The sequence below is a fragment of the Bacillus rossius genome, chromosome 13 (assembly GCF_032445375.1).
Source record: "Bacillus rossius redtenbacheri isolate Brsri chromosome 13, Brsri_v3, whole genome shotgun sequence".
Taxonomy (NCBI): Eukaryota; Metazoa; Arthropoda; class Insecta; order Phasmatodea; family Bacillidae; genus Bacillus; species Bacillus rossius.
In genome coordinates, this window is record NC_086340.1 from 49,426,405 (window position 1) to 49,453,684 (window position 27,280).

The following is a 27,280-nucleotide window of genomic DNA, read 5'->3' on the forward strand; positions in this document are numbered from 1 at the left end:
TTGATGGTGTAATGATGTGTCTGCACTCTACCATTGTTGGGGCATGCTTTGTTGAAAGCAATCGCACATCACATGTACTTCTCCATTTCATTACCACGATGCCATTTTCATCTTCTTTTGCAGTAATGTCTCCTCTCTCTAATTTTTCAAAACAACATCTTTAGGAATGTTCTTTTTGTTTTGTCTCACTGAACCAACTACGTGAGTCTTTTTCTACAAGAATGACAATGCCAGTTCATAGCTAGTACATATATAAGTTGTCTACAAACAATGTACGTCCTTCATTCAGCAGTACTTGTGACAATCCTTCACAAACTGTTCGAGCAAGTCCAACAGTCTTATCATAATACTCGGATTTTCCAGCATATATTTTGCTGTTCCAGGTGTACCCCTCACTGGAACACAGTTTGAAAAGTTTTATTCCATATTTGTGTGCCTTGTTGGGGATGTATTGAAGAAACACTAACCGATCCCTCCAAGGAACAAGCGTTTCATCAATTACAAAGTTCTCACCAGGATAAAAGATTTTCTGAAATTTCGTATGCAATATATCTATCAGTGGGGTTATTTTGCATAACCTGTTTGTCGGTTGAACAGTTTCATTGTCTGAGAAATGAATCACACGCAACAGAAGTTCAAACCAGTTGCGAGACATGGTGTTTGCTAGTAGGTTGTTTTGGTAAATAGGTTTAGTTGACCAGTACAACTGAATGCTACTACGCTTATTCAAGCCTATCCACATAAGTAATCCCAAAAACTTCTTCATTTCATCCTTGCATGTGGGGGACCCACTTACTGAGTCTGCTATGACGTGAAGTTCTGGTACTAGCAATAACTTGATCTGCATGCCTGTTAGTTTCGCGAACTATAAGATCGAGAACATCATCATCAACAAAAAGGGAAAAAGCATCAAATGGTGAGATGTTTCCTGCAATATCTGTTTGCAAACCTGACTTTCCTGTAAATGTAACTCGTAATTTAAAAGTTTGGGATTGGTTTAAGAGTAACATTAATTTTGGTTAATATTTACAAAGCAAATGGAAAATTATAACATTTCTACATAAACCTTTTCAAGGCTTTTCTTATTTTTTCTTTTGCTTTAGTGTTTTTGTTTTGTGGGATAGTGGAAAAATACTTTGTTATTTAGAGGTACAAATACATAGGGTTATATGATGTTTTGGAAGGACCTAGCATATTTTTCATTGTGGAAAGGATTTCATTATAAAGGAGTTTGTTTAGTGAGGTTTTACTGTAAATCAACATTTATAATGATAAATAATTTATTCTATAAATCAAACAACAACAACAACAAAAACTTTGTAAAAACCAGTCTTAAAGTGTTACTAAAAACTTCCACTGCTATTTCACTGCGCAACAACTGCAGAAAGAGCAGAGTTGATGTCTGGGTACTCGTATTTAAAACCGTACTCCAGAGTTCTTTTCGGGATCACTTTCTGGCCTTCCGTCATCATTTTTGCTCTCTCTTCGCCGAACGCCAGCTTCACTGCGAACTCTGGCAAAGGAATGAACGCTGGACGCCACAGGGCTTTCGCGAAAGCATCCGTGAATTCCTTGTTGGTGACAACCTGCAAATTTCATCCGAGATAAAACAAAAAGCCAAGCTGAGAAGTAAAAGAAATTTAAAACAATGGATAAGTAGACACCTGAAAAAACTCACTATCGTGATGAACCCAGCAATGTATATAGCATAGTGCACTCTCCATCTCTCTTTAGCCAAGTACCTATTCTCTGTTCTTTCTGCGTCAAACTTAAAAAAAAATGTTTCAGGGAAATGTTGCGTAAAATTTGGCCCTGAAATTTTACTCTCATCGCACCCAAAGAAGTTTCACTTCAAAAAGATGAAATTGTAAAATTAAAAACTATATCTCTATCTATATCTCTCTTTATCTATCTCCACATCTATCTTGTGATATCTCTATCTCTCGGTATTTACAGCTTGCATGAACCAAAAAATTATAACATTTACATGTATTAGTATAATATCACACTGCTATACAAATATAGTGTAACTGCAGCCTAACACAGTTGTATGTAAACTATCATAGTTTCTTATTGCTGATTTGCAGAAATGTAAAACAATTTTTCTGTAGTAGATAAAAAACAGGTGATACTAAAGAAAGTACAGTAACCTCTCGATAATCTGTGTTAATTGGGCTTCAACGATGCCCTGATAATCAGTTTCATGTAGGGGCCACCCTCGAATTTGGGAAAAACCATATATTTGTCTTCAGCAGAATTCTGAGCACACGTTAAGTCTTTGTGTATTGTCTCAGCTTATTGTAAATTAAACAATACTGCAGTGTGTCGCCATGCTGTCTATCTCCGTCTGCTGGAGAGGCACATTCACCCCCCCCCTCCCTCTTTGTATTATGTATTATATTTCTACCCCTCAGCGGCAAGTTATTCATTCTTCTCAATTCCTTATCCTTTCGTTTTTCACAGATCTAACACAGGAAAGTTTCCATAAACCATAGCTGGATGCAGCAATAATTACAAATCTAGTGGATCCATGGCTTCAGTGTTCATCATGTACTGTTGCAGTCACAAGCTTGGGGAATAAATATGGTAACACGAGCAAACAACGTTGTTGACATCATGACGTATGTTGCTAGTTCACGATCATTAACAACTGACGGAAGAGGGAAAGTTACCTCAGCACTGTTCAAGATAAGATAGCGTAAACAGTGCGCACACAAATTCTGGATAGTTTGTTTTTATGTTTTCCAGTGTCCCTTCCTCCAGCAGAATGCCAGCCAGTCATATCACTCGCTGGGCACGTGAAACAAGAGACTGGAGGGTGAAGCAGCAGTCAGGGTTTAAAGTGTGACAGATGTGACAGCTGAGGGGGTGCGTGACACAACGACAGTCAGACCAAACAGCTTTCTGACACGCTAACAGGGTGGTTAAAAATATGTCCATATTCTGGAAATTCAGGGAAGTTGAATTAGTTCTGGGAAAGTCATGGAATTTATTTGAAATTCTGGAAAAGTTATGGGGATTAAAACCAGTGATGGGTATTCATTGGAGGGGAAAATTTAAATGCTCCAATCTGCTATCACCCAAAATGTGAATTAATTTTTTTTTTCATATTGTGTTTTAATCCTGTGTCACTGACTATAAAATGGTGTATGCAAGGCTTGGTTTGAATTTTTGTTTTAGTTATAGAAATGGTTGATGCTGTATTTTCGTTATTTTTCCGAAAAAATCACAAAGTAGGTAAATTATTAAAATAAAAAAAATTTTTACAGATTTATGTGGACGCCCTCCAAAGATCATATTCAATTAGTCTGTGTGGGATTGCAAGTGCGGGCATTTATCAAAATTATTTTATCAAATTTAAGTAAATGGCCTGTTATCACTCTCAGTCTCAAACAGACTAACTGAATTCAATCTCTGTGCTTTTAAATATTTGATATGTATTGTTATGATTTAATAAGTGGGGAGAACTGCTGGGTTTGTATAGGGATAGCCCAATTATGTGTTTTAAACAGTTTTATTATTACTAATATTTACAGTAATAATAAATAATATTTCTTTAAATGCCTACTCACAATTACTCGCACTTAAAAATGTTTATTCTCAAGCCAGTGTCTGTCAAGTTCTTACAGACCGCACTCCTCACTGGGCGGCACACCTCCGCGCAACTCTCACCGCAAACCCTCCAGAATTCAGTCGCCAAAAACTCTGTCGCCCAACTCGCGACACTCATCGTCGCAGGACTCGTGAGCTCACGTGGCACCCGTCTCGCTGCACTCCGTCGACGACGTCGCACTTCCATTCGCTAGGGATTAGCTCGGAACTTCCACGGAGGCCGGCATCATGGCTTAAATAGTGTGCAGCGCCCTTTCCAGAACCAACGAGTGCAGTTGGGGCCAGTCGCGTCATCCCGCGCCGACCCGACGCCCGAACAGTCCAGAAAAGCGTCGCTTCTCACGTGACTTCAGGCAGCGGCCTGTAGAACTCCCAAGGCCGCCCAACGACAGATAACAGCGCCGAGGTAGGACAATGTACTGGTGGCAGAGGGGAAGAGGGGGTAGCAATGACCCTTGTAATCTGGCCAGGCACGCGTGGCATACCTTACGTCAGTGGCGGCCACGTGATACGCGCAGGGCTGCCAGCCAACTCCGAACCTGGCAAGGCGGTCTGGTCTCTGGCGTTCGTAACGTTATTATCACAGTACAGAAACTAATGGAAATTATGTATTTTGCAAAAAAAATAAATACGTTATTTCTTACAATACAGTAAGAAGAAAGAAAGTTACTCAATTAGAACATTTTGCCACATGGGCCAAGAATATATATATATTTATAGTTTACCCAAAGTGCACCCAAAGTACAGCGTGATTTTCATGTTATTTTGAATTAAGAATATCAGAGCCGTTCAGGATTGTGCGATAAAAATTACAATTTAAAATTTTGAAGCCAAATATATAATAATTAAGTGGAGGGTGGTGTTAAAAACAGTTGAAAAAAGTGCCATCACTCAAAAACTACACTGTTCTTTTATTCAGAACTGTCATTAATTGGCCTAACAACTGTTATCTTTGAAAGATTTGTGCAATGGGAGTGCATGACTTGATGTAAGTTTTTGGACATACATAAGATGCAATGGCGTATGTCCAAAAACTTACATCTGGCCTAACAACTGTACATAGCTTATACAATATTGTATCCAAAATTTATGAGTTTTTTGACGTGTCAACGTCTAATAAATCGATGAACGCCGGCTGCAGGCACGAAAAACTGTCCCACTACGGATGTGTTCTGTTTGCTCATTGTACGCATGCGTGGCATCTCTCTTCATGCTCACTGTACGTATGCGTGGCATCTCTCTTCCACTCGATTGGAACAACCATCGATTTGACTTTTCAATCATATTTTCGTCGTTTGAATTATGAATATTATGTAATTTAACGATCGTCCACCGATTTTCAGCACAATCGGTACGGTTATTTAAAAGTAATGTTGAAAATTCAAATACGTTTTGAACCAACAATGGTGTTTTACAGTTACACATAATAATTCAAATTACACCCGTAATCTTTTGCACAATGTTTTAAAAAATATTGTAACATTATAAATAAGTGTGGTGTATTTGGGATGCGTATTTGTTATAAAATCGTGTTAATATTATACCCCTACCGTGAACAAAGTTTTTATAAATATATATATAACATTTCAAACTACATTACCTTAGTATGGCCTCGTGGGCGTGTGGTTAGTGTACCTATCTCGTAAACTAAAGGTTGTCAGTTCAAAACCTGGCAGCTGCGAAACTTTTTTTTTTGTACTTGTAAAAATAAATATGATGCACGCAACATTTCAAAAGTAATAAATATATTTGAATTAATGAATGCAAATAAAAGTAAATTTATTAATTCAATTGCACATTTAATTTCACTCCTTTGTATCCATACAAAATAGTGATAATTCAATAAAAAATTATTAAATTTTATTCATAAAAGTATGCAGAGGTAGATTTTATCATGCAAAAGATTGAAAAATTAAAAAAAAATTCTTCCTCAAAGAATATAATATTTTTAATGCCTAAATGGTTTGGTTGCAAAAACCTATTATGGCTCAGTCTCAGGCCGAATATGATATTTCCTTTTCTTCTGGATCAATCATTTCATCAATGTTTTGTTATGACGTTGTCACGTTAAACTATCGTCCGTAAACCGACTTTACAGACAACCAATTTTTTTTATTAAAATTAATAATAGGAAAAAAAAGACTGACTATTCATGATAAGAGGTAGTTTTCTGTTGATAAGCATATCAAATGCTAAATGTTGTGTGTTTTTGAAACTAATGTGCAAAAGAATATAAAGGCAAAGGATTTTATGTGTTCAATAAAGAAAAAGGCATTATGATGTGCAAGTTTTGTAACATGTTCATTGATTGGAAAAGAAAATGCAGGTGTGAAAAACATTGGAAATATCGAGAATCTCATAAGGCGAACAAAGATAGGTGCCAAGCATTGGTTTCTGGAACTAAGTGTCAAGTTACTTTAGAAGAAAACATCTCTCGTAGCAATAAAACTAAAGACGAGAAAACTAAAATTGTTTAAGTGAAAAAACCACTTCAAAAACTTAACCATCCAGGCATAAGGCTGAATTGAATGACTATGTGAACGGTAGGCGAAACTAAAAGTTTGTATAAACTTGTAACATGTTAAGAATGAACATGGTTTGGAATTCCAGTACATGGAATTGTGACATTTCATTGCAGGTTCGGGAGATCATCCTTATGCACACACATTACAAACTTCCTACCTTCAGTCTTTGACCAACAAGTAGTTGTTCTGTGTGATGACACTACTATTCAAAGAAGAGAATGTTTCTTTGTTGTTTGGTTTAAAGTTCTCTTGGCTAGTGGTGACTGCAAATTGCTAGTTGCTGGAGTAAAAGTGCTCAGTAACAGTAACATGAGCAGTAGTGGAGACATTAATAAAATATTACGTCAAGTACGAAAATGTTTGCACATGTGTATCAGATTCTGCAAAATATATGAACAAGTGTGGAGATGTTGAAAGTGTTAGTGTGTGAGAACATGAACACACAAACTAAATTTAGTTGGGAATTTTGGTCTAAAGAACTAACCATGCTAAACCAATGTGTAGTGAAGGCAAAGATGGCATTCCTGAACACCAGGAAGAGGAAACATCACTATTTGGATTTCCTCAAAAAATCTTCTGTTGAACCAAAGCTGTTCCCATCACCTGTTCTCATACACTGGAACTCGTGGTTCACTTCAGTGTCCTACCTTGATGAGTACTTAGTTCATCTTGTTGAATTTTTTAGACAGCAAGATTTTGATAGAGGTGATGCTACAGAGTATTTAAAATAAATAGAGCACCGATGAGGTTTTAGTTTTGCAACGCGAAGCGAAATTTGTGGTATAGTATTGCAAAAAAATTGTCAATTTGTTGGAATGTCTGGAAGGTACATCACATCCTTATGCCCACAAACTGTGAGAAAAACTGTTCAGCTTGTCAGTGACTGGTGTTTTGCTGGAGAGAGAGAGCAAAATTGTTGAATTCTGCTGCATGTCTAAAAGGTGCAACAGGAGCAAAACTTGCTGTGACTGGCCCGAAATCTGTTCTGAAACTGTCATCTTTGATGCAAGGTAATCCTGGAAAATCATTACTGGAGAACATTGGCTTCTTGTTCAATACATGAGAAATCATTTCAACAGGTCCAGAAATTGATGCAGTTAACTTACAGGATCGAGTTCAAGCTGTGCCTTTACTCCGAGATCTGACATTTCAACAGTTATTGGAAGGCTACATAGCAACAAAACAAGCAGTTCTGAAGACTGAATTGGGAAAGTTGACATGCTACGAGTTTTGCTGTCACTGAAGAATGACTTTCCAAGAATTCTCCAACAGTGCAGTTAAGTGTCTGGCTGCTGTGTCCAATGTTGACAGTGAACGTGCCTTCTCTATGTACAGCAATATAATGAGTAACAAATGCACATCTTTGATGGCAGAAAACACGTAGATAATGCTAGCAGTGTGTTTTTGGAGGGACTAGTTTGCAGCAGGTAAATAAAAACTGATTTTCTGAGATAGTGGTCGCAATAAACTTGAGTTACTAATCTTCACCTAATTAAGCATGTGTTTCAGATCAGTTTCTGACTAGTTTAGAAATCTTGCAAATTTTAATTCTGTAGCAATGCAAACGCAGTATGCCAAATTTAACTGTAAGGTGTTAGTTGTACTTAAAACAATTGTTCTTGATAAATTTTGACATAATTATTCTCAAATAAATATATACATGTAAAATTATGATAAAATTTGAATATATATTTTCTTTAACGAAACAATTTGTTTCACAGAAATCTCACAGCGAAATAACTCGTTTTATTCACTGAAATCACCATTTTCCATTGTCCCTAATGATAAGGTTAAGACTTTTGACCTGTACTTCAGCAAACATTCAGACTTTTGACACCTCAATATTGTCACCATACTTACTAATCATGTATAAATTTTTATTTTGTTGATTTCACATAACATTCAGTTACCCAAGGCTAAGTAAGACCTGAAAAAACAATGTCTCGCCTCATCTTGAACAAAGTACACATAGCAAAGGGTTTGAAAGTGGTTTTCCTTTTAATAATGGCTTGCTTGTGTGAAAGATGCAGACTCTTTTATTTTTGTCACTGAGGGACATGAGTTGATCCTTTTCTTGTCAATTACGCAGAATAAATAATTGCCTGAGCTGTTCAAAGATAAAAATTGCCCCTACAGTCTTTTCACAAGGGAATGTGGGCAGGCAAGCATCTGGTCCGTGTTGGGTATAATCTAAACATACTGACAGTTCTCATCCATTTTTAACTGGGTGGTTCTCTTAACGGTGAAAGGTAAAAACTGAAGTAAACCGACACCGCTGGTGTTATTTATTCCCCAAACTGCTTTAATAAAAAATCTTTGAAACCTTTAAAGTTTTTTTCTTTCTTTCCCTCCTGAAGACAAATTAGACTTCAATTTGTCTTAGACTTTCAGAAGCTTGGCACACTCCTTTTGTTTTGATGACTTTTAATTTACCTCTGACAGAATTTCTTTGCTCCTTAAGTATTAAATGCAGTAAGATAAACATTTAAAAAAAAATAATATCTGTGAAGTTATGTATAAGCATAAGGTTTTCTTGACTGTCATCAATCAGAAGTATTCATAAACTAAAATAACCTCACCTTTTAGCTGCAAGTTTTGTAAAAAAAATAACAGCTTTTAAGAAAAGTAACCTCCTCTTTTTTTCAGGTCTCTACCTATCAGGCATGTACACCAATATAAATCACTTTTACCTGTGGTGCAACGCCGTTCAAGACACCTTGTACTTTATCATTTTCTATGGCAAACGCTAGAAGATTTGCCATGTCGTCTATGTGAATCCACGGCAGGAACTGCTTGCCCGAGGCGATCGGTCCGCCCAGTCCCATGTAGAAAGGTACATACAGCTGCCTGATCATGCCTCCATATTTCCCCAGCACAACACCTGCCAACACAAACATTCATTCAGATTTTTTTTTTTAATCCGTCTTTTTGCTGTTGCAGAAAGAACACGTTTGATGTTGCAGCTGGGATCCTCCAGTTTGCCGTGTGTCAAACACACACAGTTTAATCACGTGAAAAAATAAAAACAGTAATAAAAATAACAGGTGTGGTGCTGTGCTGCATTGCGATCAGCAACTTCTTGTTATCATTTCTCTCCACATTTTCCAAAGTGCTAGCGGGCAGGGCTGTAGCCAGGGTAGAGATATCCATGGGGTCCACAACACATGTCTTCCCCTCTTATCATGATAACAACAACTCCCCCTTTTAATCAACTTAGTCATGCAAGGTTACAGAGAAATTATTTCCTTCCAGCCAAAATCGGGATTGAACACACTAAGAATCAAACCTGGGTCATCTGAGGTTTTTTTTTTATTTCTGTACTACTAAATACACAGGTAACCCACACTAAAAATACCTGTATAACAATTATTTTAAACAGGGCATAAATCACACAAACTTAAGGGGTATTAGGCCCTGCCATCATTTTGCTATAACTTTAATTTCAAACTATTTGTCCCAATGTTTTAATATGTCATGGCATAAACAATATCTCCCAGACCTTCTATACCTTATTGCAACCACATATTTGCTAAATGGCTCGATCTAGTCTGTAAGCACAGCGATGAAACAACTTACAATTCCACGTGGGCCAATAAAACTGTCATGATATTCACACCAGAACACATGTGTTAACTTCAACAAGTAGCCAAAGCTAAGTCGTATGCCATGTCAAACCAAAAATTTTAGCACGGAATTTATTGCAAACTGTATCAAAATATTTGGAATTGCAAATGGCTTCATCTTTGAGCAAAAACAATTCATGCAAATACCATCTAAAATTTATTTCACCACCCCCCCCCCCCCCCCCCCCTCTTTTACAATAACAATTTGATGTTATTCAAATGAGAGAGATTCCCAACAAAATAATTGTGCTCTATGTGAACACCTCATGCACAGGAGCCAGATTTTATAGTGAATTGCGATACAAATAAAATAACACTGAAATGTGTGATAGTACATTATTCACAGAAAAGTCAATAAATTTGAAATAAAACAATTTAAAAATAATTAAAATATAAAGACCCAAAGATCATCTTTCTAACATCCTGAGTAGAATTCATATTATTTAAAAAAAATTGATAATGCACGTCTTACCTAATTTTTACTTTAAAGATTGTTTTATTTAATTAAAAATAATGTAATGGATATACAACATAAACAAATGGAAAGCAAGTTAATATTAGCTGATTTCAAATGTTACATTCCAAGACAGCACAGAAAAACATAGTGGGCTGAGACGATGAGATAGTTGCAACAAAAACCGTAATTATAAAAAAAAACAATCCTTTAAGATACTCACAAACAAACTTTCAGGGTGACCACAAAAATCTGTAATAAAATTTCCCTGACCAAAATTTCAAATTTTCTTGACTAATATTTTAAAAATAATTTACCAGTGTATGTTGCAATTTTCTTAAAGAAAAGACTTTCACCATCCCCATAACTTTTTTTTAAACAAAACCTTGCATAAACTATTTTATTGTTTGTATAACTATGAATTTAAAAAAATATCAGAAAAAAAATTTTAGTTTCACAGTTTGGATGATGGCAAACTGGAGCATGGCATTTTACTTTCAAATGTTTCCCACATTCTTACTTCAACCAATTTCCCTGAATGATTCCTATTTTCCCTGTCTCATCAAGCTAACACATATAGGTACATATTACAATACACATTATTATAAAAACACACTTCAACAAGCATCCTTAAGGTGCAGAACATACTATAAAATGTTTCCCTACACCATATACTGGTAACACTGTTTCCATTTTATTTAAAACTGGCTAATGTCCAGCATGTGTTGCAATAATGCCTCTTTAATTATTTTTTGTAGTATTTTTTTTTTTTAAGTTTGTTCACACAAAGCATCTCTCTATCTCTCTGTAACACTATATATCTATATATTTCTGAATATCTTAATATCTCTTTCTATTCATCTCTCCGCATCACTCCAACTCTCTCAATCTCTCTAGATATCTATATGTATATTCATATTTTCTCTCTCTCTCTCTCTCTCTCTCTCTCTCTCTCTCTCTCTCTCTCTGTGTGTGTGTGTCTATATATATATATATATATATATACACACACACACACACACACACACAGTTGTATAATTATCTCTACCTCTACATCTGTAACCCTTTATTTTATCTCTCTGTATATATATTGTTTATTTAAATTTCTCTTCATGTATACATCACTCCATATATCTCTATCCCTATACCTCTCTGTTTATACACACATATATACATACACCTATATCTCTCCATCACACTATATTTCTCTATCACTTTCTCCATCTATCTCTATCCCTCTCTATCTCACTCCATCACTATCTGTCTCTATCTTTCCCTCTCAACTTGCATGCCACCATTATTTTTCGAACCATAGAAAAGAGGAACTGGCATAAAATACTTACTGGTAATTATCCAATACTACTTGCGCACCACCTTAATTTTTGGTTTAAGGGTTGGTTTTATTGAAAACTCACCTAAACAGTGACTTTCTTGTGTTTTAAACATGGAGGTAAGAAGTAAAGTCAAATTGAGAATGACCTCTTATTCTCCCCCCCCCCTTTTTTTTCCCTTCTGCTTAGCAAAACAATTTTTGGTTATACCGTATTTACTCATGAATAGCGCGCACCACAATTATTGCAACAAATTACAAAAAAAAAAAAAATTAAAATTTTTTTTCCTAAAAAATTTTTTCCCATAAATAAATTTTACTAATATTATGTGGTACCTGTTAAGTAATTACTTATGAAACAAATAATAATTTAAATTGAAGTGTGGTGATGCGCCAGGAAAATACTTAAACTCTGCTCTGTAGATGGAAGATAATGAAGCGCTGTATGGTCACAACTGGTACGAGGTGGGAAGGAGGGAGGCAGGCAGGCAGGAAACGTGTGTCAAGTTGGCGACCACACATTGATATTTCAAGGTCAAAATTTGTCACAAATCAGTGCTCAATTTGTGCTAATTTGTGCTGCATTACGTAAAAAGTTATAGCATATAGTAAGTTGGTCGCCAACTTGACGTCAAGTTGGAGACCAAACAAGGAAAATATCTATTTTTTGGAATGAATTTTATGTCACGAATTAGTGCTCAATTTGTGCTGCCAGAAGCCAAAATTTCGAGCTTATCGCAACGTAAACTAAAAAGTTATAGCCCTTGATCTGTTTGAAACGAATTGACAGCTGGCGACCACACATTGGAATTTCAAGGTCAAAATTTGTCACAAATTAGTGCTCTATTTGTGGTAATTTGTGCTAATTTGTGCCGTAGAAATCAGAATTTGTGCTGCATTACGTAAAAAGTTATAGCATGTAGTAAGTTGGTCGCCAACTTGGAATGAATTTTATGTCGCAAATTAGAGCTCAATTTGTGCTTCCAGAAGCCAAAATTTCGAGCTTATCGCAACGTAAACTAAAACGTTATAGCCCTTGATATGTTTGAAGCAAATTGACAGCCGGCGACCACACATTTGAATTTCAAGGTCAAAATATGTCACAAATTAGTGCTCTATTTGTGGTAATTTGTGCTAATTTGTGCCGTAGAAATCAGAATTTGTGCTGCATTACGTAAAAAGTTATAGCATATAGTAAGTTGGTCACCAACTTGACGTCAAGTTGGAGACCAAACAAGGAAAATATCAATTTTTTGGAATGAACTTCATGTCACAAATTAGTGCTCAATTTGTTCTGCCAGATGCCAAAATTTTGAGATTTGTGCAAAGTAAACCTAAAAGTTATAGCCCTTAATTCGTTTTGTATATGTGTCAAGTTGGCGACCACACATTGGAATTAAAAGTTAAAAATTTGTCAAAAATTAGTTCTCAATTAGTGCTCAATTTGTGCCGTAAAAAAGAGAATTTGTGCTGAATTACATAAAAAGTTATAGTCTATAGTATGTTCGTCAAATTGGCGACCACCCATTAAAAATATCAATTTTTTTGAAAACACTCTATGCCACGAATTTGTGCTCAATCAGTGCTGATAATAGCCAAAATTTCATTTTTTCAGCTGCATTATATAAAACGTTATAGCGTATAGTACGTTCGTCAATTTGGGTACCACCCATTAAAAATTTCATTTTTTAAAAAAATTCTATATTACGAATTACTGCTCAATTAGAGCTTATCACATCCAAAATTTCATAATTTGTGCTGCATTACATAAAAAATAATTGTGTATAGTATGTTCGTCAAGTTGGAACCACCCAAGGAAAAATCAATTTTTTTGAATGAACTTCATGTCACGAATTAGTGCTCAATTTGTGCTGCCATTCACCAAAATTTTGCGATTTGTAAACAAGTAAACCTAAAAGTTATAGCCCTTAATTCTCTTTGTACATGAGTCAAGTTGGCGACCACACATTGGAATTAAAAGTTCAAAATTTGTCTAAATTAGTGCTCAATTTGTGCTAATTTGTGATGTAAAAAAGAGAATTTTTGATGTGTTACATAAAAAGTTATAGCATATAGTTTATTCGACAAATTGGCGACCACCCATTAAATTATCAATTTTTTTAAAAACATTCTATGCCACAAACTAGTGCTCAATTAGTGCTGATCAAAGCCAAAATTTCATAATTTGTGCTGCATTACATAAAATGTTATAGCATATATTATATTCGTCAAGTTGGTGACCACCCATTAATAATATTTTTTTTTTTTTTGGGAAAATTTCTATGCCAAGAATTAGTGCTCAATTACTGCTAATCACAGCCAAAATTTCATAATTTGTGTTGCATTAAATACAAAGGTTTTGCGTATAGTATATCCGTCAAGTTGGCGTCCACCCACCTTAAAAACATAAATTTATTAGAAAAAATTCTATGTAACAAATTAGTGCTCAATTAGTGCTGATCATTGCCAAAATTTCTTTATTTGTGCTACATTTTATAAAAAGTTATAGCATATAGTATGTTCGACAAGTTGGCAACTACCCATTAAAAATATCAATTTTTTTGAGAACACTCTATGCTTCAAATTATTGCTCAATTAGTGCTGATAATAGCCAAAATTTCATAATTTGTGCTGCATTACATAATAAAGTTATGGGGTATAGTACATTCGTCAAGTTGAGGACCACCCATTTAAAATATCAATTTTTTGGAAAAAATTATATGCCAAAAATTAGTGCTCAATTAGTGCTGATCATAGTTTAAATTTCATAATTTGTGCTGCATTACATTAAAATTTATTGTGTATACTATGTCTGCCAAGTTGGCGACCAACCATTAAAAATATCAATATTTTTGAAAATATTTATGTTACGAATTAGTGCTAAATTCGTTCTGATCACAGGCAATATTTCAGAATTTTAGCTGCAATATATAAAAAGATATAGCGTATAGTATGTTCGTTAATTTGGGTACCATGTATTTACAATATTTTTTTTTTTTTTGGAATATATTGTAGGGTCAGTTGGAGTAATTGTGAACAAATTTTACTAGTTTCAATTACTGATGGCTTTTAGGAGCATATGAACCATGCAAAACCTTTTAGAACCTCCATAAATCTATTGTTTTACTCCAAAACCTCAATTAAAATTGGTTATTAGTGCTGTGGATTAATTATAAAGTAACTAAAATGCTTGTTCATAATCACCCCGGAGACTATGGGGTAATTATGAACATCTATCTCTGTGTACGGATGGTAGACTATAAAAATCATTAAGTTCACACAAAAACATTTGGCAGGGATAAGTTGCAGATATCATTCAAGAGGATAATTACGTTGTTCTTATTTACCCCAATACGAACTTCACAATGATCCAAAGATTACTTTTTGAGTTTTTTTTATCAGGAAATTATTATATTCTACTACAACAACCATAACGTGTCAATGGGACAACATTGGATGTTTATTTCATTAACATATTTTATTATAATCAAGAAGCAAATTACTGAAAATATGCAGAATGAATCAAAATTTTCTAATTTTTACTTCTCTTTCACATTAACACTGCCACTAAACTTGTACACAGATTTTCTTCCTGCTTTTTTGTATTTTGGACACGGCAGAATAGCTTTCACGTGGCTTTTAGTGATGGTGAATTTGTCATTCTCCACTAAAATAAATTGTTTGTATCGGGACAGGTCTCGTGGATCAAAAAAATATTCTGGTAGTTTTGTTTTATCAAAAGGAAACAGCCCAGTTGACTGAAAGCCTTTGACAATGTTGTCCATTTTCATCTTTGCCCAAACGTTCCCCAGTAATGTCGCGAACTCAGATTTTTTCAGACGAGAAGGACCACTTCCCATCTTGGTTTTACCATGGACAACTAAAAAATTGTCCCATTCAGTCTTAACTGGACCAAATATGCACTTATCTAGTGGTTGAAGACGATCTGTAAGGTGGCTGGGAAATTTTATCAGCTCCACATTGTTGATGATTGCCTGCTCGATAATGCGAATGCTTATATGGCTTGCATGACCATCATAAAAAAGAAAAGCAGTTTTATGTGCCATGTCTTTCTTTTTACGTATTTCATTTACAAAGGTGATGAACATCTTAGTGAACCATTCATAAAACGAGATCTCTTCCATCCACCCGTTAGTGGTTGCAACATACATAGTTCCAGGATATGGTTGTGGTGATATCCACCGTTGTTGAACAGCTTGTCCCTTGTATACTATGAGAGAGGGTAGAACCTCACCATTAGCAGAAACGCATGCAAGTACTGTAGTATTATCCCTTCCAGAACCATCGCCTGCTGAGAGGTTTCCCATTTTCCCCTATTCCTCTCATGTGGGATGGGTCGTTAGGAAACGCACTTTCATCTGCATTAAAAATGAAGCTTCCTGAATCATCTTCTACAGAGTTTTTTTTTTTGCATAAGCATCCTTAACCGTCTCAAAAAAATGGTAAACAACAAACGGATCCCTTGCATTCTTCCGTGCTTTTTGCAAGTGTTCTGGGTTTTTTTAGCGAAATGTTAGGATGTCGCTTCATAAACCCATAGTACCAGTCTTCACCTGGCTTACCATCTTTGAATCGGACATTTAACTCGTTTTTTTGCTTATTACCTATTCTATGTTATGTAATGTGAGGTTATACTTTTGATGCTACCATGTTTATTAGAGTTAAAACCTCTGTAAATTAATAGGTAATGCTCAAAATTTAAATTTTGCAAGCAGTAATGTCTAAATAATATGGCCTACTATGCAAAAAAACACAAAAACAAACTGTTCATAATTACCCCGTATGATGAAAAGTATGGGGTAATTATGAACATGGTTCTGCAGGTCCTTGAAAATGTGTTGGAGCAAAATATTATTGATATTCTGTTAAAGTAAACATATATTGTCAAATATTTACTAAAACAAAGACTTACCTTGTTTTAATATAATGGAAACATAGGATATACACACACACTAAAAAACTGTTTATCACTTTAAACTGTAAGATATTTTAAATACACAAACCATGCAGTTAACCTCAAAGAAAAAATGGTGGGAATGTTATAATTCAGTAAACAGGAATGTAAACATTTGATTTCAACTTCCTTTTAGTATCAGGCACTGTCACATGAGCGCTAGTAGCGCTTGTTCACAATTACCCCGTGTTCATAATTACCCCAACTGACCCTATACCATTCATAGGTGCTCAAGTTGTACCTTACATTCTAAATGTCTTTATTTGTGTAGTATTATATTAAAAGTTATAGCGTTTAGTAATTTTACAAGTTGGCATCCACCCATATACTTGTGGTACCTCGTGATATATTTTTTGCATATGTTGACACATTTTAGTTTATAATCGCTTACGTAGATTTTCGATTATATTGTAATTTATTATATTAAAGTTTTTTGTTAGTCTTCTTGACATGGATTTTTGAACACTGTAATTATACCTTTTTTTCCATATCATTTAGCTGCACTAAATTGTTACTGAATGTTTTTACAGGTTTCTTATCTCGCAGCATGGCACACGTGTGTTGAATAGGCTGAGGGAGCTATGCTTGGTGTTGGCTTTTATCTGTTTGCACCACAGCACTTCTCTGACTTCTACAAAGAATGTCTACCACTGATCGTTCAGGAACTCATTTCGAATCTCCTTTTTGTCTTTAAAATGTCAGGAAAAAATATATTTGTACAGCTAGAATGCCTGAACTCCACACTGTGGTTGTTTATAGTTTCATGTGAATCGTTACAGATACCAGCACTAGGGGCGACAGCAGCAATAAACTACTTCGGTTTGGAAGATAAGGTTATAAATGTAGGGGTCTCTACCCCTCACTTTAAACTCACACGTGCTGTCCAAGCTTCTGGGAATAGATGTTCGTTTCTTGCCCTAAATTCCCGTGAAAAATGCAGAGTTATGGAAACGCTATCTGCTTCTTTCCCATCAACAAAGAGCACGATAGACAAAATAACAGGGTCTATTCTTTAAAGAAAGCATTGTGTGGCGATGTCGCGCGGACCTTCATTATAGGCGGGCGGTGGCACATGTAGTGTTTAACAGAGTTGTTGTAAACCAACGAAAATTCTATTTTTAAATTTATTAACTTGTTGGGCCGTAAAGAAAGTAAAACTAGGAACATACAACCCCAACAATTATTAGTTGTTAGGTGTTAAAAATGTATGTTCGATAAATTTTCGTACTATTTTATTTATTTTTGATGGCATTTAGAACACCCGCATCACCTTGAAACATACGAGCGTAGGCGTCTAGATAGGTGCCGGATTACAAAATGTGCCGAATTATCTCATGTAGAATTTAAGAGCTTACTATACCGAGACGTTTCTGAATAATTTTTATTGAGCTACATAATTGGTGATATCAGAATTTCCATAAATCTCACCAATTTAAAAAAAAAAAATTACGAAGCGTATTAATATCACCATGCATTTCAGTTTGCTGGTAGCCTTTCCTTTATTGGAATACTATAACCACAGATTTACGTTCCATTGTTCCATAAAGTACATCCAAAAATAACACAAGTTTAGCGTCTTCAGCATAGATTCCATAAAATGTTCGTTAAATGTTCGTTCTGTGTCTACTTTCGTCGCCCCTAGCGCTTACTGAGGTGAAGTTGGCTTTATCCCAGATTTATTCTGCTTCCCCTCCATTCCCCCACTCCAACTACCAAGCGCCAGTGGGCGGAGCTAAAATACAGGATGCCGCAGCAGTGGGCGGGGGTTTCCTCCACTCCAAATTCAAAGCCCGCTGAAGAGCACAACAGAGGGCGGAGCTTAAGTACAGGCTGCCGCAGCAGTGGGTGTAGCTTAAACACAGATTGTCCAAAAATAATTTAAGAATTTACGGAATTAAATTTTCATAAATATTTAACATCATATCTAATCACAAAAAATTTAGATTATGGTGAACACACCCCGTACAGCAATAGCCAAAAGCCCCTAAACCAATTAACATCACAAATTCACGAAATTTGAGATATAACAATTTTTTTAAGGTACAAAGATAGTATGTATGGATAAAGCTGATATGCTAATATGTTGAGTGAAGTGTCAGCATCACACCCAGATTTTAATTTTTGAGCAACACCCCGTACAGCACTACCCAAATACTCCAAAAACATTTAACATCACATAATCACAAAAATTGGGTTATTACAATTTTTTTAAGGTAGAAAGAAAGTATGTATGGATAAAGCTGATATGCTAATATGTTGAGTGAAGTGTCAGTTCCACACCCAGATTTTAATTTTTAAGCAACACCCCGTACAGCACTACCCAAATACTCCAAAAACATTTAACATCACATAATCACGAAAATTGGGTTATTACAATTTTTTTAAGGTAGAAAGAAAGTATGTATGGATAAAGCTGATATGCTAATATGTTGAGTGAAGTGTCAGTTTCACACCCAGATTTTAATTTTCGAGCAACACTCCGTACAGCACTACCCAAATGCCCCTAAATCATTTAACATCACATAATCACGAAATTTGGGTTATTAATATTTTTTTGAAATAAAAAGAAAGAATGAAGGGATACAGCTGATATGCTAATATGTTGAATGAAGTGTCAGTTTCACACCCAGATTTTAATTTTCGAGCAACACCCTGTACAGCACTACCCAAATGCCCCTAAATCATTTAACATCACATAATCACGAAATTTGGGTTATTAATATTTTTTTGAAATAAAAAGAAAGAATGAAGGGATACAGCTGATATGCAAATATGTTGAATGAAGTGTCAGTTTCACACCCAGATTTTAATTTTCGAGCAACACCCCGTACAGGACTGCCCAAATGCCCCTAAACCATTTAACATCACATAATCACGAAATTTGGGTTATTTAATTTTTTTAAGGTACAAGGAAAGAATGAAGGGATAAAGATGATATGCTGAAATGTTGAAAGAAGTGTAAGTTTCATACCCAGATTTTAATTTTTGAGCAACACCCCATACAGGACTGCCCAAATGCCCCTAAACCATTTAACATCACATAATCACGAAATTTGGGTTATTTTAATTTTCTTAAGGTACAAAGAAAGAATGAAGGGATAAAGATGATATGCTGAAATGTTGAAAGAAGTGTAAGTTTCATACCCAGATTTTAATTTTTGAGCAACATCCCGTACAGCACTGCCCAAATGCCCCTAAAACATTTAACATCACATAATAACGAAATTTGGTTTATTACAATTATTTTAAGGTAGAAAGAAAGTATGAAGGGATACAGCTGATATGCTAATATGTTAAATGAAGTGTAAGCTTCAAACCCAGATTTTAATTTTCGATCAACACCCCGTACAGCACTGCCCAAATGCCCCTAAAACATTTAACATCACATAATAACAAAATTTGGTTTATTACAATTATTTTAAGGTAGAAAGAAAGTATGAAGGAATACAGCTGATATGCTAATATGTTGAATGAAGTGTCAGTTTCACACCCAGATTTTAATTTTTGAGCAACACCCCATACAGGACTGCCCAAATGCCCCTAAACCATTTAACATCACATAATCACGAAATTTGGGTTATTACAATTATTTTAAGGTAGAAAGAAAGAATGAAGGGATAAAGCTGATATGCTAATATGTTGAATTAAGTCTCAGCTTAATTAAAATCTGGATGTGAAACTGACACTTCATTCAACATATTAGCATATCAGCTGTATCCCTTCATACTTTATTTCTACCTTAAAAAAATTGTAATAACCTAAATTTCCTGATTATGTGATGTAAATGGTTTAGGGGCATTTGGCCTATACTGTACGGGGTGTTGCATGAAAATTAAAATTTGGATGTGAAACTGACACTTCATTCAACATATTAGCATTCCCTTCATACTCTCTTTCTACCTTAAAACAATTGTAATAACCTAAATTTCCTGATTATGTGATGTTAAATGGTTTAGGGGCATATGGGCACTACTGTACGGGGTGTTGCTCGAAAATTAATATCTGGATGTGAAATCTATCAAAATATTAGCTTATCAGCTTTATCCCTACATACTTTCTTTCTAACTAAAAATAATTGTAATAACCCAAATTTCGTGATTATGTGATGTTAAATGTTTTAGGGGCATTTGGGCAACTAAGTACGGTGTGTTGGTCGAAAATAAAACTCTGGGTGTGAAACTGACACTTCTTTCAACATATTAGATTATCAGCTCTATCCCTTCATTCCTTATTTTTATTTCAAAAAAAAATATTAATAACCCAAATTTCGTGATAATGTGATGTCAAATGTTTTAGGGGCATTTGGGTAGTGCTGTACGGAGTGTTGCTCAAAAATTAAATTCTGGGTTTGAAGCTTACACTTCATTTAACATATTAGCATATCAGCTTTATCCCTACATACTTTCTTTCTACCTTAAAAAAATTGTAATAACCCAAATTTTGTGATAGGATGTGATATTAAATGGTTTAGGGGCATTTGGGCTATACTGTACAGGATGTTGCCTGAAAATTAAAATCTGGATGTGAAACTGATACTTCTATCAAAATATTAGCTTATCAGCTTTATCCCTGCATCCTTTCTTTCTACTGTAATCGTGGTGCTGTGCTCAGGATAAAACCATAATTATTAATAATAATTGTCCAGTGGAAGCGTCAGGCTAATTATCTAAAAGGACTTGCCAGAGGGGCACAGCCCACTTACAAACACAATTTAAAATTAACCTCCCTGACAGAAGGAAAGGTTACGTGGATTGTGGTTTCAAGTAGCAGCAAATGAAAACAATCGTATGGTTTGGTTTCATTAGAGGCTTTTACTGTTGATTAGTAGTTTGGTATCTTTTCATTGCCGGTTTCTTACATTTGAAAATATCTTACGCCATTACAGCCATTACAAACAAAACTGGTAACAAAGTCAGATTCTTATTTTTGATACATTACATTGAGTACACTAACGAATAAAATATATAAAAAAAAGGAGGGGGGCTGGGGGGGGGGGGGGGGAGGAACACAATTTCCTGCTATACTAAGTTCAGCTGTTTAGGAACATTGAGCTCGCAGGCTCATAAAACAAATATATGTGTTTAAAATACAATATTTTATAATAATAAGGAAAACGTCCTAAAACTGGCGGAGTTATAAAGCTGTTCTTCACTTCTTTTTGAGGGGTGCCGAAAGATGGAGGGAGACTCCGTTATAGAGGCTCACGAGTTACATTTTGAGGTGCAAAATGTGGCGCCGGAACTGGGCCGCCATCTTGAACTGGTCTGGGGTCCTTGAAGCACTCTGGAATTCTTGAGTACTCTGGGATTCTGGAACCCTCTGGGATTCTGGAACCCTGCCTATAACCAATAATCCACCTGGATTAGCTTGGTTAGCAGGCAGTTTATGCCGGGCAAAGTTAAGCCCAAAAAAAAAGGCAACCTAACAGGTTTGTGTGGGACGAAGTGCAGCTTACCTTAGCTGGCAGGGTGAAGTAGATAGTGGCTGTCCCTGGGGGTGATCCGGGGAAGCGCGTCGCGGGAGCTCGCGGTAGCCATAGAAGAAATAATTATGCCGAAAACCAAAAAAAAACTAAAGTTAAACTTAACTATTTGGGCAGCTACGAAGAAAAACTAAAAAAATCTAGGCGACATGGCCTGGCTCAGAAAGCAACTACATTATTGCTGAAAGCGGATCACGATAGCTGCTGGTCGTTACTGCGACCTGTTGCGAAGATGCGCGCTGGACGAGAGCTGCCCTCAAAATCCTTGAAATGGCGCCGGGACGCTAACTTAAAATTAAGTCCGGTCGTCTGTTCCTCTGGAGGAGGGGATCGGGAAACCCGAAGTGCTCCGAAGGGCTCCGAAAGAAAAAAAAAAGGGGCTCCGGCGACCTATCGACTGAGTGTGAGGTCGACTGTTTCTCCTGGTGGGGATAAGGTGGTCCGTAGTGCGCTCTCGCTCTCAGCTAGTTCGTCCTTTCGCCGATAGATGGTGTGGGCATGCAAATCGGAGTCTCGCAGAGACCATCGCGGCACTTGGTGGCCGCCATTTTGCAAGTGGGGGGGATTTTGGCCTTGAGATCGGTCACTGCCGCGGCTGGCCGATGACCGCTGTGGACCAGGGAGGGGTGGGGGGTATGTCCGGTGAATGACCTGCCCTGGGAGACTTCGCCGGCCAGACGTCGGGACGTGCGGCGGAGCTTGAAAAAAGGACACCAAAACGTGTTAGAGACCGCAAACTTCAGCACACCTCCGAGAAGGGGTAGAGGTGACCATGGGAAGCTTAGGGGGGCTACTTTCGTCACGCGTAGCGCTAAACTCGTGACGAGACGCGACAGCCAGTGGATACCGTTGCTGATGATAGCCCTGCAGTCGGCTAGACCCAGCAAATTTGGTGGGAAACGGCGGTGAGAGCACTATACTGCTCAACAAGCTAACCTGCCAGTACACTCGACCGAACAAGTTTGGATGGGGGCGAAAGCAGCGGGCGAAGGAGGAAAATTGAAGTTATAAAAAAATTTAAAATTTTGTAAAACTAAGAAAATAAAAAAAATTGTGCCTAAAGTAGCACTGATTCGGCACACTACCTTAAAATAATTATAATAACCCAAATATCGTGATAATGTGATGTTAAATGTTTTAGGGGCATTTGGGCAGCACTGTACGGGGTGTTGCTCGAAAATAAAAATCTGGGTGTGAAACTGACACTTCTTTCAACATATTAGGATAACAGCTTTATCCCTTCATTCTTTCTTTATATTTCAAAAAAAATATTAATAACCCAAATTTCGTGATTATGTGATGTTAAATGATTTAGGGGCATTTGGGTAGTGCTGTACAGGGTGTTGCTCGAAAATTAAAATCTGGGTGTGAAACTGACACTTCACTCAACATATTATCATAACAGCTTTATCCATACATACTTTCTCTCTACCTTAAAAAAATTGTAATAACCCAAATTTCGTGATTATGTGATGTTAAATGGTTTAGGGGCATTTGTGCAGTGCTGTACGGGGTGTTGCTCAAAAATTAAAATCTGGATGTGGAACTGACACTTCTTTGAACTTATTAGCATATCAGCTTTATCCCTACATACTTTCTTTATACCTTAAAATAATTGTAATAACCCAAATTTTGTGATAGGATGTGATATAGAATGTTTTAGCGGCATTTGGGCAGTGCTGTACAGGGTGTTGCTCGAAAATTAAAATCTGGATGTGGAACTGGGAACCACACATATCTTAGAAAGTCACAACTTAGAACTGTCATAACTTAGAAAACTTCGAAAAATCCACGTAACTTTGAAACACAACTTAGAAAGATCATAACTTAGAAACACACAACTTAAAAACACACAACGCAGAACCACACAACTTAGAAACGTTATAACATAGAAAGTCACAACTTAGAACTATCACAACTTAGAATCACACAACTTAGAACTGTCATAACTTAGAAACACGCAATGCAGAACCACACAACTTAGAACCGTCATAACGTAGAAAGTCATAACTTAGAACTATCACAACTTAGAACTGTCACAACTTAGAACTGTCATAACTTATAAACACGTAACTTAGAAACACATAACGCCAAAACACGTTACTTAGAATTTGAATGAGAAAGCGTAAATATTTTGAAAGGACTGTAGTGAAAAATTTTTTGTTTGCACTCCCTGCATTCAGAGCTGCACTCTTGTGTAAAATAGTTACTTTCGCGTTCAGTTTGGTTCTTCCTGTATAGATGGCGCTGTTAGTTCCACACATAGCTAAATTGACTTCAGCTAAAGGTTAGCCTACAAATGATTTAGCACAGAAAATAGAAACGAGGTTTTTGAATTGCGCCACCAACACTCGAGCACAGCATACGCTCGGGAAAATAGCACAGGATCGACGCACAGAAAGTTGACCAACTTTTAATATTCTCTGTGCGTGTGCGCTGTGCGCTGCTCGCTGACCAATGAAAACTGGCTTACCACCGAGGTCATGCGCAATTGTAAATGTTAAATGCGTACGTAATTTGACTAGATTTGTACATTATTGTTTTGATATTAGGCACGGGAAGTTAAATAGTCTCCTTCAATTTCAACATGAATGAAGAGACTAATTTCGACATAAGTTTAGTTTGCCTGGTTGAAAGCAAACCAATTTTATTTGATAAAACCCTGGCAGGGTTCAAAAATGAAGAAGCCAAGAAAAATGCGTGGCAGGCGATTTGATTTGATTGATTTGATTTTTTATTGCATTCAATAGACCATACATAATGGTATAGAATATGTCATAAAAAATACAAATAAACATAAATACAAACACATAAACAGATACAAGAACAGTATTAAAAGCATACAATTAAAATAATATAACAGCTGCACTTCCATGAATAAGCACCTATTTAGATAATATTATATATAAAAGAAAAGTAATACATAATTACAGTAAAAATTTTATGAAGCTACCTCCTGTTCATAATCATCTATATAATAAAAAGTCTTATGTGATAAATAAAGAAATAATTATTTTTTAAATAAATTATATTGCTCCATATTTTTTAGAGCTGATGGTAATTTATTAAATAATCTAATACCAACATTTTTAACTGACTGTAAAGTTTTTTTCTTATCAACCCTTTGCAGATGAAAATCAATCGTTGATGCCTTGCGCAAGCAAGGATTTCATATCACTGTAAGTATTCTGTAAATGAAAAGAATTACCTTGCAAGGGGTCATATATTTTAATTCTGTGTTTCACATTATTATTATGCCAGTTTACCTTAATGGCGCCAAAACGACATATTTTCATTTAGTGTTGTTTACATTTCTTAGTTATATAGTTACGATTTTTATAGCATTTTAGAACTACAGATTGAAAGTTCCTGTGCAGAAAACAGTGTTAAAAACGTAAACATGCCATACAATTTAAAGGTCTGTAACAATGTACCCTTTCGAAGGATATTCTGTTTAAGGTTAGAAGTGTACGATTGTTCAGAGACCTGGAGGGAAATTGTGATTTTTGCTATCTTAAACCAAATTTGTTCCTTTTCATCCATCCTTACAGCGCGCGCAACACAAATAAACACATTTCAGCTGTTTTCCTCTGACAAGGCTACCAATACATGTACACAATTTTTCCTTCGCTGCACTTCCTTTAATTTTCGTAAATATTTTGTATAAACTTCCGATTTCTCTGTGCGTGTGTTATTTAATTGTAGGTTGAAGTTCTGTGCTGTGCGTGTGCCCTGTGCGAGTGCATGTGCTATTTTCTGTGCTAAATCATTTGTAGGCTAGCCTTAATGGTTTGCTCGCCACATCTGAACGACACGTTTATTTTATTCCTGTTTTCAATGATTAAGATTTAATTTGTGTTAGTAAAACAGATGTTTTTGTTTGTATAGCTATAATAAATTAAGTTGATTACATAATGAGTGTTGGGCGAAATTCACGTGTTTTAATAACTACATGTAAACCCAAGAAGAAAAAAAATTGAATTAATTTCTCCAGTTTCTATGACGTCGTTGTTGACGTAAATTTAAAACGAAATAAAAAAAAAAGTATATAAATTAAATTTTATTATCTCATTTACTTTCATTGTAGCGTCATTAGGTATTCTTCTCTCGAAGGTTAATGCCATTTATTTAATATAATATTTTTTCATTTTTTTAAATGTAGCATTAAACATAATCTTGAGAATATAAATACAGAATGTATGTATAATAATCATTTAAACTTTAATAAGTAAGAAATCAGGTAACGTAGGGAAAGCAGAAATATTAATGTTCAGATGCAGGGTAGTTATTAAATATTTTAAAAACATTTTTAGATAAAAAGCGTTGCAAATTTTATATATGAGGAACATAAAAATTTAATTTTTCCATTTCATAAAATTTATATCAAGGTACTATTTTCCTGTTAATTTTCGGGGCAATACCTACTGCACAAGCAATGTTTACTGGGGATTCAGAAAACGTTTGGCCAGACAGCTGGTTCCAACATGATGGCTAGGTCATTGGAAAGGTGGTAAAAAATCAAGATTCATGAAATGATTTCTAACCTAGCTTTCGCGTTTGCGCTACCTCGTTGTATTATACGTAGTGCATTTCCGAGTAACTATCATTACTTGATGTGAGATAATGAAGTATTTTTACGGTAATTAGGTTTTAAATTTAAAAGTATATATTTTTTTACAAATTTTTTCTTTGTTACTTTGATTAATTATTGTTTGCGTAACCTATTTTCATAGTTTTAAAATAAAATTCGATAACTATTTTCGTTTAATATGCCTATTCATATCTTTAAATGAGTTCCCCATAGTTATTTATAATTATTTTTGACTAATAATATAAAAATTTTGCAGGGGTATTTTCCGTTTATATATTTATTATTACTTTGAATTAGTAACAGTTTAGGAAAAATTGCTGTTTCTTTTCTTCGGCTCGTAGAAGTTTCAATAGAGTTCATATTTCAGCGTGACTCATGTGGCTGAAAATGCGGGTCGATCTGCTCGGTGTGACCTGCGTTATGCCCTACGTCTAAATCAGAAATGTTACTATCTCTCGCGGACTTTCTCTTCCATCACGTAAGATTGCAGCGTATTATGTCTACAGACTTTTAAGTTTCCAATGCCTTAGTAAATAAGTTGTAATGTACGTACTACGGCAGTTCCCCCCCCCCCCCCTTTTTTTTGTAGTTAAGTGTTAACAATATACGGTTATTCATCAATTAATGATTACATTATTTTTGATTTCGTATTTTGCACAATAAACTTAAAAAATAATATTATGTATTT

At 35.5% G+C, this 27,280-nt stretch overlaps 1 protein-coding gene across 1 annotated transcript in view; it reads right to left on the bottom strand.

Annotated features, from left to right (window-relative positions):
* Positions 1 to 1,262: 1,262 nt before the first annotated feature.
* The window catches only part of LOC134538561 (epimerase family protein SDR39U1), a 116,016-nt gene continuing 89,998 nt past the window's right edge, over positions 1,263 to 27,280 (bottom strand). Inside the window, exons 5-6 of the mRNA XM_063379987.1 lie at positions 8,828 to 9,018; positions 1,263 to 1,586 (exon numbers count right to left, since the gene is read on the bottom strand). Coding sequence (XP_063236057.1) covers positions 1,365 to 1,586; positions 8,828 to 9,018 — 413 coding nt within the window. The 3' untranslated portion in view covers positions 1,263 to 1,364. The remainder of the gene's footprint in view (positions 1,587 to 8,827; positions 9,019 to 27,280) is intronic.